Source organism: Squalius cephalus, assembly GCF_949319135.1.
Source record: "Squalius cephalus genome assembly, chromosome: 12".
NCBI lineage: Eukaryota > Metazoa > Chordata > Actinopteri > Cypriniformes > Leuciscidae > Squalius > Squalius cephalus.
In genome coordinates, this window is record NC_137133.1 from 5,241,591 (window position 1) to 5,256,969 (window position 15,379).

Genomic DNA, 15,379 nt, shown 5'->3' on the forward strand with positions numbered 1-15,379 from the left:
ATCTTTAATTGACATGAAATATAGTTATGTTATACATCATTCATACATATATATATACATATACATATACATATATAATCTCTTCCTTTGAAACCGAATAACTGATTTCTTGTTGCATCAATGGGAAGAGAATTACAATAGTATAAATTAAGTTCCAAGTGCCCAACCAAAGGGATCACTAATCGCCATAACGGTGACCAAAAACATTTTAGGAAAATCAACATCAATTTATGAAGTCAGCTTATGTGATGTTCTCTCAAATTTTTCAGTTGTATTAAATTTTCAACATTCAAGATGACTTTGGGAAATGAGTGAATGCAATCAGATAAAAATAACTGCAGAAGTGAAGGAAATGAGTGAAAAGTCCATTAAGATTTAAGTTAACTAAAAAGTGTTAGTTAGAATCACTGTTGGATTTTACAGTGTACCTCTGATCCTCTCAAACACTGAATAATTTATACCAGTTTAAACTAAGAAATAAGATTATGTTACATAGATACTGTATAAAAAGCAGTGACATTCCACAACTCAATAAAATAAATAATTAACACCAAGCTTACTTTCCATATACAAATGTTTGCTCTACAGGTGAAGCTTTATCTTTTATTTACACATTAAAAATAAACTGTTTATTCTCTTATAGACAGTGCTGGAGTGCAATCAAATAATCACTGCTGGAGCACGATAAGTTTTCCCATGATGGAAAATTTCTGTGATATTTATCACTCAACAGCGAGACCCCACTCACAAAAGCCCCAGTGGTGTCCAATAACTCTGCACTGATATTATGGTGATTAGATATCAGTTCTACAAAGGCCTGATGATGTCACAGGCCGGCTGGACAAATAATGGTCCTTAATTATTCAACAAGATGGACACAATTCTCCAATTAGCTGTGATCTGTGGATATAGATACTTTCTCAGGACAAGATGAAAGAAATCCCGATCGTTTTGTTCCTTTATTTCCTTTGAGCATTTTAAACAGAGTGAAAATGTATCAGGATCACAGTGAATTCTCCATTATTTGGATGAATTACGTAAATCACCAAATAATAAGACATCATCGCAAATCAGGACTGTCTTTCCAGTCCAAGAAATGCAGTTATTTATTTCAACATTTTCAAATATTATTCTGTAATTTAGTCTCTATTTGCATCTCAGTCTTCCTCTGGAATCTGTTTCGCTGAATCTTTGTCGCTATCTCAAAGTGACAGTGAGGAAAAAGTCTTTAGAACTTGCAAGTTTTTATCCATTAGTAGAAATTATTAAAGATATTTTTTTTTTTTCTAGAAGTCCAGCAATTAACTTTTTAAAGGCGGACTATTCATAAGTTAAACACCCCTCTAAAATACATACTGAGCCAAACATGAAGTTATATCAAACAAAAGAGTATATCTTTTCTATATCAAAATATAGAAATGACATTTTCATCAGGCATGTTTTCAGGGTGCAACAGGTCACTTAGTGCATGACTGAATATATATAATAAAACGCAAAATTAAGCTTTCAAAAGTTTTTCTTATTAACAGAACTCACGGATTAAGCAGGTTTATTTTAACAAGTGTATGAACTGCAAAACAGAAGGAACTAGTTTACATTAACATTGCAATGAACTCCCCAACAAAAAACACATATACAGGATACTCACCAAACGCTGACAACCACCAATAGAGAAATATGTGTACTGAGCCAACTGGGGTAAAAAAAGAGAGGTATTCCTGACTAGACTACATGTCCATATTTAGTGGCTAGTCCAGATCAAAGTAAAAAATTAAACAAAATAAAAACCGGCAAAGAGACACTTCGCCAACTAAATAGGTGTCCACAATAAGGGAGAACTTGAGATGAAGACCAGGTATGAGTGAAAAAGTAACAGGAGAGTATGTGACCTCACACACACACACACACACACACACACACACACACACACACACACACACGCACGCACACACGACGACAACACTCACTCACTCACCCAGTGACTGACACTCACTCACTCTCACTCTCTTACAGATGTGTCCGATACAATTACTTATATTACATAAAGTAAATTACTGTTCTATAAATCGACATACACTACTGTTCAAAAATGCGGGATCAGTACGTTTTTTTTTGTTTGTTTGTTTGAAATGAATACATTTATTCAGAAAGGATATATATATATATATATATATATATATATATATATATATATATATATATATGTATGAAGAGTTCAGATGCAAAAGCCTCTAAGTGCCATCTGAAATTTTCTTCTAAAATTATCATTTTTATCAAGCTTGTATATTTAGGTTCAGTAATTTCACTTTAATGACAAATAAAAGGTAATTTTCATAAGCTTGATAAAAATTATCATTTTAGAAGAAAATTTCAGATTGCACTTAGAGGCTTTTGCATCTGAACTCTTCATATATATATATATATATATATATAATACAAACTATGCAACATCTTTGTTTACTATTCTATAATATACCTGTATATATATAGATCAATATTTTCCATTTTTCCCATTCTGCAAGTTTGATTCATTTTACCAATTATAAATGTGCTGTATTAACTGTCTTGGCTTATCAGATGTACAAATTAACTGTAACTGGACATAATAGTTTCTTAACCTAAACAATGTCATCTTGGGGTCACCACAAAAACACACACAAAAAAAAACAAAAAAAAAACATACTGTAGAACTCTCCATGCTGATTAGTTTGGACAAAATCGAGAAGAAAAGACTGGATTGTATCAAGACATAAGGTAACCTAACACTAATTAAATGATTTTTAGAGCGTGATGAGACCAGCTCTGTTTAATCTAAGGCTTCACTTCAGCAGTCAAGGAGAAACAGGCAACCCACAGCGCAATCCACAGCACTAACCACAGCGGTTCTCCAGGTCTTTGGGACACATGCAATATCCTTACTGAAGGTCTAGCAGTACTTACTTTATGTAGGGCAGACTTTCAGCACTGACTCTTTAGTCAAGAAAGGATGGTCAGGAACCCATCAGTCTGACAGACAGGGTTGCTACAGAGAACAAAGCCAGAGTCTCAGATTGCGCTTTGAGATGCACACAATGGAGGCGGCACTATTGTGAATGCCTAGGAGAAGGACATTTGTGGACACTGTCAGTCTTTAAAGTGCTTGAGACAAATAAATAACATATGTTTAATTCCATCATTAAATGCCAAATTCTGCACTTTCATGTGGTTTTCATTTGGTCAGCTCAGTCTATCTACATTGACTGTCCCTTAAGAAGTTAAACCTTTACAAAACGTCAAACCCACTTTGATAAAGACTGTAATTCCTCTTCCCCCTGTTTACTGAATAATGACCTTTGCATATTATTTAGTGTGTGGGGTGAGCTCAGGTGACATTTTATATTTTATGAGCCAAGATGCTAAACTGGGATGCACAAAAACACTGTACCATAATACAAGCAATGCAACAACTGTCAACACAATATAAAAGAAGGGAACATGACATCTAGGAGAGAGATGAAAAAGGAACTTCATTTGTATTCACTGGCATTTAGACATGATGGAATATGAGCACAAATCGAGCTGATACAGCCCACCCTTGGCAGGGTATAGCAGGAAGTGTTTGTCACTGATTTTGGCGGCTTCTTGCTGGCCAGTGAAGACATGGTAAGTAAGCATCATGCCATTGTGGCAGATTCTGCTCCCTCAGCTGGAACTGTGGTCTCTAGGGGCCTACCTGTTGAAAGGGAGAATCTGATTATAGCTACAATACAAAGCGCTTGCATTTTGAAGTGTGTTGCATTGAAGTAGCGCATATTTGAAGCTCGGTGTGGGTCGAAGATCTTCATCGTCGTATCAATTGTGGGGATACTGATTTCTTTTCCGAAGGAAGGTCACTCCCATACCACGCTGGAAGTTTATTGGACAACCGTTTCGACTTGTCATGAGGGCATTAATGCTTGTCTTTCAGTTCCTTAAAGATCCGGGTATATTTAATTTTCCACGTTACACTGGAGAGTGTGAGCCTTTCAAACTATGCTCCTTTGGCTGTGTGCATGGAAAGACAAAGTGCGCAAATGCCAAACATCTAGCGGATTTGGTTTTCAAGTGCTTAAGTCACTTGCACATGCGCTTTTGTACGAACACCATCCATGCTGTCACAAAAATTGGGTTGCACGTGGATGTTGTGAGTGGACCATCCGCGGACCATCCTCTTGACAAAAAATGAATCCAATTTGTGTTTGGTGGTGTTGTGTCCGAATGCGGGGTATATACGCCTAAAGTCATGATGGGAGTGCACTCTCTTTCGAGCTGCCTGTCCTGTAAAATCTCTGACTCAGAGGAAGACATGAGACTTGCTTCATGCCCTGTGCGAGGTGTACGCAGGTACATTGAGCAGATGCAGGTTGTGCACTCGTCTGACAAGGTTTTGTCATCTTTTCCAAAACAGGCAGGGATGCTGCTATCTAAGCATGTCTTTTGCATTGGATTGTAGAAAGCTATGTCCATAGCATTTAAGGAGTTGGTTCTGCCTGCCGGGGTGTGTGCCCACTCTACGAGGGGCATGGGAATGTCATGGGCTTGGTTTAAGATTTTCGTGCGCCTGCCAGTTGGGCATCACTGCACACGTTTGTCCAGTTTACCGACTAGATGTCACTGCGGTGATGGTAACTCAGTCCATGCTCACGCTGGTCCCTTACGTTTAATTCAGCGAATTTGTGGGGCATGAATATATGTTCCATAGTCATGTGTTGTACCGAGTGAACCGACTGAATAGGAATGTTGAGTTATGAGTTATGCATACTGTTGAGTTATGCATACTGTAACTACTGTTCCTAGAAGGAGGGAAACGAGGAACAACACCTCTGAGCCTGCACAGTCTGAGGCTTGGTGAAGAGCAGGACTGAACAAAGGGAATGAAGCATGCGACTGCATTTATATGCTGTGTGCAGGTCAACCCGCCCACGTCGTCATGCGTCATTATCCTTTCAAAGGTGTCTTCAGCAAATGGCACAAGAGCACAGAATCCCATAGTCAAGGTTCAAGGGTTAAAGGGTCTTTTATTGTCATTCCATACACATTTTTACATGAAGGAACTAAACTAAGTACTAAGGTCCCGGTCAAAACACAAGATAAAAACATTATATCCAATAAAAACATTAGAAACTAGGTTGTATGTCTAAGCAGCTTCGTCAGTATCATAATAGCAATAAAAAACTAGAGTAGACAATGCAAGAATAAAAACAGTGCAATAATTAGTAATAAATTAGGACATAAATAGTCATATTATTGCACATAAAATGTCTAAATAATACTGTTATTTAAAAAAGGAAACGAAAAAAAAGAGTTTAACTGTATTACACATGCCCGTATCTATATTATTGCACGCAGATTAGAAGAGCAAGAATTTGTCAGTTGAACAGCCTCTGGAAAAAAACTGTTCTTGATTATTAAGAGTCCTTAATAATACTGGCCTGTCCCTACATCTACTACTGTAAATATCCTCAATTGTTGTAAAACTGCTGCCAGTAATACACTGTGCCGATTTCACCACACGCAGTGGAAGAACAGTCATGTGCTGTACCTTGTTTCCCTAACCTTGTTTGCATAACTCAATGTTAAGTCTTTATGAGTGAGTCATTGAATCATTCATTCAAACCAATTTAAAAATAAACAAATAATTCATTCAAATGAATTAAATATTTTTAAAATAGACTGCAAGAATTAACATTTTGTCAGGAAATTACGTTATTTTGTTTAGTTGTCTATTCAGAAATTGTGATCTCATTTTAAACAAACAAAAATTCATCCAGAATTGTGCAGCTCTACGCACACATAAATATATTCAAATCCTCAAATATATGTATAGAAATGGCATAATGCAGTACTCCAAGACTACAAAAAAACCTAAAGCAAGATTTAACATACACTACCGTTCAAAAGTTTGGGGTCGGTCCAAATCTTTTTTGTTTTTGAAAGTGTCGTAGACTCACTTAGGCTGCATTTATTTGATCAACATTACAGTAAAAACAGTAATATGAAAAACAGTGAAATGAAACATTATCACAATTTAAAATAACTGTTTTCTATTTTAATGTATTTTAAAATGTAACTTATTCCTATATATATGGTAACGCTAAATTTTCAGAATCATTACTCCAGTCTTCAGTGTCACATGATCCTTTAGAAATGTGTTGATTTGATGCTCAAGAAACATTTCTTATTATTATCAAAGTTGAAAACGGTTGTGCTGCTTAATATACCATGATACTTTTTTTTTCAGGTTTTTTGATGAATATAAGGTTTAAAGGGATAGTTCACTTTGAAATAAAATTTTGGTATGTTTTAGCTTACCTCAAGGGCATCCAAGATGTAGGTGTCTTTTTTTCCGCAGTAGTTTCAATTTTGATATTTTTAGGTCAAACCGTTCTTGTCTGTCAGTCATTTCATGCAGGTCTATGGATACTGTCTCAAAGAGCATGCACAAAGTTCAAATTAAAACAATTCCCCATCGTCCAAATTAAACAATTCCCCATCGTAAGTACACATTGATGGCCTAAGACACGAAACGAGCGGTTTGTGTGAGAAAACGAACAGTATTTATATCGTTTTTAGCTCTTATAACACAGCCGCGTCCAAATGATCTGAGGGCTCGGGCGGGTATAGATATATACACTAGATGTCGCCTTGGCTACGGTTTCGTTCCAATGAACTGCAGTAGCGAAGGCGACATCTAGTGTATATATATCTATACCCGCCCGCGGACGGGTATAGATATATACACTAGATTTCGCTTGGCTACGGTTTCGTTCCAATGAACTGCAGTAGCCAAGGCGACGTCTAGTGTATATATCTATACCCGCCCGAGCCCTCAGATCATTTGAACGCGGCTGTGTTATAAGAGCTAAAAACGATATAAATACTGTTCGTTTTCTCACACAAACCGCTCGTTTCGTGTCTTAGGCCATCAATGTGTACTTACGATGGGGAATTGTTTAATTTGGACGATGGGGAATTGTTTTAATTTGAACTTTGTGCATGCTCTTTGAGACAGTATCCATAGACCTGCATGAAATGACTGACAGACAAGAACGGTTTGACCTAAAAATATCAAAATTGAAACTACTGCGGAAAAAAAGACACCTACATCTTGGATGCCCTTGAGGTAAGCTAAAACATACCAAAATTTAATTTCAAAGTGAACTATCCCTTTAAAAGAACAACATTTATTTTAAATAGAAATCATTTATAACATTATAAATATCTTCACTGTCACTTTTGATCCATTTAAAGCATCCTTGCTAAAAAAAATGTCCACTAAGTATGTGTGTGATCATGCAGCTAAAATAGAGAAAATCATTCGTGTCAATGAAAAGTATCTGTGTATATCACTGGCCATTTCTCAACCATGACATGGAATAAATACACAGCAATACATTTAAACAGAGATAAATAGGATGCATTGAAAAGCATAAAGCAGCACAATGAATTATGTATCACTCAAGTGCTTAGGAGATCTATTGGTGTCTGATGTGAGTTTCTCTGGCCACAAAAACTGAGGTAAAACAGGAACTCAATGACTGTCCTTTATTTCAAATCACTGATCAGAACAAAGATGTGGCGTAACGTACAGTAACATTGACAATTACTTTTTCCCACAAAGGTTCACTCCAAAATCCTAAATATAATGCACATTTTAAACAATTAGACAGTTTAAACCTCTTTTGAGTCTCATTTGAATTTGTATTGCAATTTTTTGTTTACAGCAATGCGTAAATGAATAAGAAGCACAATTCTATTTCATCAATGTCACACTCTATTAAAGTAATGAATTATTGAATAACGAGCACATTTGAGCTTTTGTGCCCTAGTTTTTTAAAGTGTGTGGGGGGTTCAAAGTAACAGTTTTATGCAGACAAGAACAAAAGAATGGAGCAATGGGGGCTGAACATTAGACTGCAACGAAGACAACAAACTGAACCACTAGAGTAATGCAGCAGCTCTAAAGTGATAAACCTTCCTGTGAAAATCCCTTTGTTCTGTAAAGTTTAATTTGGCTGCAAGCTTTCGCCCGTCTTTGCCCCGAGCTCAGGAGAAGAATGCTTTCGCTCTCATGAAAGCACATCATCCAATGCTGAAAGTAAACATACAATGCTCTCTATATGATAATGATGTTGTACAAAAGGCTGATAGAAGCTGGATGGTCCAATTGAGGTATCAAAAGCTTTTTCAGGTTATTTCAATGATGCAGGTGCTTTTGAGGAGCTCTTCAAATGACATGTAAAGAAAAGAACAAAACCCTTATAAAATGATGGAAAACAAAGCACTGTAGATATTTCACACAGTACGCGTTTTTTTCCGTACCATGTTAACAGGTTAGAGATTTCACACTGCACGCGGATGCGGTGTTTCCGCCACAGAGTGAAAAATAAAAAAGGTAATTGCGACTTTTTAATCTCACAATTCTGACTTTTTTTCTCACAATTGCGAGTTTACATCTCACAATTCTGACTTTTTACCTCAGAATTACGTGATATAAAGTACCAATTGCAGGTTATAAAGTCAGAATTGCGTGATATAAAGTCGCAATTGTGTGTTATTAAGTCAGAATTGCGTGATATAAAGTCGCAATTGCGTGTTATCAAGTCAGAATTATGAGATATAAACTCGCAATTGCGAGAAATATAGCCTACTTGAAATTCTGACTTTTCTCAGAATTGCGAGATATAAACATGCAATTCTGAGAAAAGTCAGAATTTTATAATACGCAATTGGGAGATATAAAGTCAGAATTGCATGAAATAAAGTCGCAATTGCATGTTATAAAGTCAGAATTGTGAGATATAAACTATTCTGAGGTAAAAAAGGGTATTTTTTCCCCTTAGAATTGGACTTTATATCTCACAATTCTGAGAAAAGATATCAGAATTGCGAGATATAAACTCGCAATTATGTGTTATAAAGTCAGAATTGCGTGATATAAAGTCACAATTGTGAGAAAAAAAGTCAGAATTCTGACTTTATAACACGCAACTGCGACTTTATTTCACGCAATTCTGACTTTATATCTCGCAATTCTGACTTTAGATCTTGCAATTCTGACTTTAGATCTCGCAATTCTGACTTTATAACATGCAATTATGACTTTATTTCACACAATTGCGACTTTATTGCACACAATTCTGACTTTATATCTCGCAATTCTGACTTTATAACACACAATTGCGACTTTATTTCACGCAATTCTGACTTTATTTCACGGAATTCTGACTTTATATCTCGCAATTTTGACTTTATAACATGCAATTATGACTTTATTTCACGCAATTGCGACTTTATTGCACGCAATTCTGACTTTATATCTCGCAATTCTGACTTTATAACACACAATTGCGACTTTATTTCACGCAATTCTGACTTTATATCTCGCAATTCTGACTTTAGATCTCGCAATTCTGACTTTATAACATGCAATTATGACTTTATTTCACACAATTGCGACTTTATTGCACGCAATTCTGACTTTATTTCACACAATTGCGACTTTATTGCACGCAATTCTGACTTTATTTCACGGAATTCTGACTTTATATCTCGCAATTCTGACTTTATAACACGCAATTGCGACTTTATTTCACGCAATTCTGACTTTATATTTTGTACTTTATATAGTTGTAAACTCGCAATTGTGAGATAAAAAGTCGCAATTATCTTTTAAAATGTTTTATTCTGTGGCGGAAACAAGCTTCCATAGTCCGGCAATGCGTTCCAGGTGCGGTGAGTATACAGCAGTGCAGAGATCGTTTCCGTCTATTGCTGTGCTGCACGCGCTGAATTAAAGTGACAGCACATGGTTTGTGGTCAGAATGAACACGGACTGACATGACAATATAGTAATCTCACCATAAATGCATTTAATTAAATTTTACTACTATTTTTAACAGTCATTTTCTTTTTAACTTTAAGCCCGGGGTAATTAAAGCAAGGAAAACTACACAGTAGGCTAGCCTACCTCAACAATGCGACATAATGGATGTATCCTACCCATCTCTTCGTGGAGGTGGAAAAACAAGTTGTGACCAACAATATATCTTGTAAAAAATATTTAAATGCTAAAGAAAAGGTATGAGAGAGCTGTTTTGTCAATTGTATGTTTTAATTAAAAATGTTTGCTATGTTAACATAAGTAGGCCTAAATGTTTAAATGTTTTGTCACTTGCTTGAGCAACTTAAAGGGGGGGTACAATGGTGTTTCATGTATTCAGAGTTGTTTACAGTGTTAAAGAGATGGATTCTCATGCTTAACATGGCCAAAGTTTTTAAAAAATATTTTGGACGAATAACGGAGAATTTCTGTGCCAAAAATCTTACTTCCGGGTTGGTACAAGTTTCGGCTGTTTTTTTTTCGACCGTGGATCTAATGACGTAGACCAGAGTGGAACTCCTTATATGAGCATTTCTCCCGGAAAAGCTCACCCGCGCACACGTCGACCAGAGGAGAGCGAGACCACGCACATCAACGCGCTTCAACAGGAAATCATCGGCAGCGCTGCATAGTGTCTCCAAAGTGTGTTTTTGGATGTGAGGGAAAGCTTACCATGTTCAGCTTCCCAAAGAACTCAGCGTTAGGAACAGTGGATGCAACGATGAATGTTTTATAAACAAAGCCCAGATCGACGGATTCTCTCTATGGCTCTGGCTTCGCCCACACGGCCCGCCTCCAGACGCTCGGTTTTTTCCGGAAAGACTCGATACAGCTTATCTTTCTTTTATAAATATAATAAAACTAAAGACTTTTTGGAGATATGAAGGATGCAATACTACTCTATAGGTACTCAAGATTAACAGGAGATTGAGTGAAAATGAGCATTTCACCCCCCCTTTAATATATAAATCTATATAGAAGTAATACATTGATTGAATAATTCGTTTTTTTAGTGTAGGCCTATTGAGTTTAAACATCTGTGAAAGAGTGTAGACCTATAACTACTGTGTACAAATAGAACCGCAATGCTGAAACTTTTTTATATTAGGCCTATTTTATAAAAGACGCTGACAATAAAAATATTGATTTGAAATAATAAATAGAGAATAAATGTTGTGTTTGTGGTACAGCCGTAGATCAGTTGCGCACTGCTCCTGCACCGCATAGGCTACGCACCGCAACACAGAGTAGGCCTATGTGTGAAACAGGCATTACACTCTAAAAAATACTGGGTTGTTTCAACCCAAATTTGGGTCAAATATGGACAAACCCAAACGATTTGTGTTAAAAATGTAATTTAAAAACTTAACCCAATGGCTTGGTTTGTCCAGAGTGTAACAGTGCATACAATAAGAAAATAGCAATGCAAATTCATCACACCCATTTAAATCTAGCCTTGGATATGTCATACTTATTCCAATACTTAAATGTACAGTTGCTGGAAAGTTAAGGATTTACCTACATTTTGGCAAATAGACAAACACGATTTTTCCTGCAACTGTGCATGGACATTAGACTATCACATACAGAATATCTAAGTATGTAAGGTGCCTTTTCAGTGTAAGTTGTGACTCATGACTCTATAGGGAAAAAAACTAGAAAGAGAAAAAGCAGAGTTGAAAGAGAGAGGGTGTGAGAGAGAGAGAGAGAGAGAGAGAGAGAGAGAGAGAGAGAGAGAGATAGAGAGAGAGAGAGAGAGAGAGAGAGAGAGAGAGAGAGAGAAATGAGAGAGGGGTGTAGTCATTAGAGAGGACTAGCATTTACTTCAGATCTGAAGCTTCACTACATTCCACTGGCTTCTGGCAACTTCAGCTGTACCACACACACACACACACACACACACACACACACACACACACTCACACACACACACACACACACACACACACACACACACACACACACACACACACACACACACACACACACACACACACACACACACACACACACACACACACACACACACACACACACACACACACACACACACACACACTCTCTCTCTCTCTCTCTCTCTCTCTCTTTCTTTATAGAGAAACTCCAAAAAAAGCTAACACACACTTTTAGAACTAAAGCTTAGAACTTTACAACTAAGACTTGTAATCAATAATGAAACAGCACCAGGAATTAAGTTCAAGTGAGGACAGTGGGTAACATTATTAAAAAGGCAAATGTCAAGTATTTAACATGCCTGAATTACTGTAACATGAGTACATTAGGTTGCTGTAATGTTTAAGTGTCTAAAAGAAATATTTTTTTTTCAGTGTCCAGATTGTCCAACTTTTCTAATTAGATACAGAAATTACATACCTTTTCTAATTAATATTAATTATTCAAAGAGTTAAAGATGCTGACTGCTGTGAAAATAGTACAAAAGCCAAACTCTTTGAAAAAAAAAAAAAAAAACGTTCAATTATATTCAGTTCAGAACTAGGAAGATGCTTGGAATACAAAGCATAAGCATGTCTCGAGTCTTTGAAGATGTTGCAAACTTTTGATGTGAGCTAAAAAATCATCTATAAAGCATCAAAGACATTGGTTTTCTGCTCACTCCTGGTCAGAAAGAGGAAATATGTTGTCTAAGGACTCCACACGCTTTATTCGGGAGAAAATAAGCTGACTTCTCTGGTGTGTGTGTGTGTGTGTGTGTGTGTGTTTGTTTGTTTGTCTGACTAAGTAGCTGTCATCTATGCCAACTTCGCAATGCATAATAAACTATCACATTACATCCTATTTATTCAGACTTGAACGCTTCCTTCGCTTCTCCTTTCCCTGTCTCTTCTCATTTACCGTTACCATCTGCAGTTAATTAATGCTAAATTAAAATATGCTTAAGTTGCTTTATTAGTAACTATTATCATGCATGAATATAAGGCCCATTTCCAGAGGCAACATGAACAGAATAGCGTATAGATACAAACTGTCTCAAACATCACTTCATCCTGAGTGAAGACATGAGAAGTTGCAGTTATACAGAAGAATGTGAAGTTTAAATGAAGACACAATTATAGAGAAATGAGAAGGCAAGCAAGGTGAATCAGAACAGATAAAAACATCACCTTTCATCACTTGCTTAAGTGAACATGAATCTAAAATTCCAGAATCACTATTTGTTTCGATAATAATGTGATTTGTTGTTTGAACAATTAGTAATTAATTGCCATCATCAAATACAATATCTAAATGAAACAGGGCTTTCAAAACAATCCAAACAACCATTCAAAAGCACAAAAAATCTCTATTGTGGCTGCTCTAATTTTCCTAATAGTATCTTTTAACAACTCCCCCTAACATTAATCATTCATACACATCAGTATGTAAACATATCCACATAAAACCACTAATGGTGCCCACGCACAAACCATGATGGAATAGTGTTGTGTCTGTATATGGTTATAATTTATGGATTAAATGCCCTGTGGAGACTAAAAGGCTTAGAGGAAATCAATACATCCCACACATTTAACTTGTCCATGTATTCATTACTCAGCAAAAATTGATATAATATACATATACAGTACTGTGCAAAAGTCTTAGGCATGTTAATACCCCCCCCCCCCAAATAAAATGGTTTTAAGTCAGTTATTTATATCTTTTGCTGTAGTGTGTCAGTAGGAAATATCAGTTTACATTTCCAAACATTCTTTTTGCCATTAATTGTAATAATCCAGTGAGATTTGTGTATGCACAAGGAGTCTGACAACAGCCGGTATGATCTGATCTCACCATCATCGAGTCCGTCTGTGATTACATGAAGAAACAGAAGAAACTGAGACAGACTAAATCCAGAAGAACTGCGGGAACGTCTCCGAGACGCTTGAAGAAACCTTCCTGCAAAGCTGCAGTACTGTGAAAAGCACTGGCACTTGTGTTAAAATGCTGAGAATGCTTTCAAAAATAGAATCACAAATTGAATTTATTTATGATTTAACTTCTATTAACTAATTCAAATCAATATATGGTGTAACGACCCTTTGCGTTTAAAACAGCTTTTGTCCAGGTACACTTGCGCATAGTTTCTCAGGAAGCTTTGCAGGAAGGTTTCTTCAAGCGTCTCGGAGACGTTCCCGCAGTTCTTCTGGATTTAGTCTGTCTCAGTTTCTTCTGTTTCTTCATGTAATCACAGACGGACTCGATGATGGTGAGATCAGATCATACCGGCTGTTGTCAGACTCCTTGTGCATACACAAATCTCACTGGATTATTACAATTAATGGCAAAAAGAATGTTTGGAAATGTAAACTGATATTTCCTAATGACACACTACAGCAAAAGATATAAATAACTGACTTAAAACCTTTTTTTTGGGGGGGGGGGGGGGGGGGGGTAGTTATGTATTAACATGCCTAAGACTTTTGCACTGTACTGTATGTTTATATAGAACTGTGGTCCTGTGAGGCAAGACATTTGTTCCATTGTATATCTCTATACAGAGGAATGGCAATAAATCGACTTGACTTGACATGTCAAATACAGTACAATAATAAATATGCAAGAATGCTTAATCTAATTTCCTCCTCATTATCTTCTTCATCACAGAGTTATCTGTTCAATATAAGCCACTACATACCGAGGGTGATGATGATGAGGGTGATTGTGTTAACAGTGATCGGCTAAGAAGACACACTCACTTCCGGAATGTGGGAATGCCGTGGATAGATCGTCCAGGTGATGTCCCGGAGCTCAGGCTGCGTCCAGATAGTAAACTGTCTGTCTCAAATTGAAAGGTTCCATCACAGTCATCTGGAACATCAAGGAATTCACCATCGCTCCACACCTTCACACTCCCGTCCATGGTCTGATATTTGATCTCTATGGAAATATTTGTCTGAAATACAACAACAAAAAAGTTGAAAATGAATTATGCATATACAGTATGTCATATGCCCAGTAAAAACTTGAACATATACAGTAAGGCATGTCTATCTTTTTCAAGTGGACTACTGAATAATATAATATAATAACATAAATATGATTGTCTTTTTGTGCATGTTCTTTCAAGTAGGCTTCTGAACAAACAACGAAATTGATTTTTTAATAAGAATACATAAACACTCACAGGTTTCACAAGCAATAAAGCAAGCAATAACACTTGTCTAACCCAGACACAACTTTTAAGCTGAAGAGAGGTAGAACAATAGGGTTCAGGTTAGGTGTTAGAGTTAAGTGCTAAGGTTAGGGTCATGCTAGCTAACCCATGTGGCAGTCTGTCAGCATCAGTTACCCTTTCCTTCTCATGTTTACAAACTCATTAAAAGGAACAAGGAACAATTTAGCCTCAGTCCAGCTTATCTCTCTCAACTGCCTGATGGTCACTTCTCCCAGGGGTACATGTCATACAAAAGGGAGAACCTGAGCCCTGGAACAGCTTTACTTAGATATAACCCCTGCTTTAATTAAACAAGACAAATTTCA

The 15,379-nt window shown here is 36.6% G+C and overlaps 1 protein-coding gene across 15 annotated transcripts in view; it reads right to left on the reverse strand.

The window, feature by feature from the left end:
* otofa (otoferlin a) overlaps positions 1-15,379 on the reverse strand; it is a 75,597-nt gene that overhangs the window by 28,652 nt on the left and 31,566 nt on the right. For all 15 annotated transcript variants that reach the window (XM_079888902.1, XM_079888904.1, XM_079888900.1 and 12 more), the window contains exon 5: positions 14,596-14,792. In XM_079888902.1, coding sequence (XP_079745028.1) covers positions 14,596-14,792 — 197 coding nt within the window. The remainder of the gene's footprint in view (positions 1-14,595; positions 14,793-15,379) is intronic.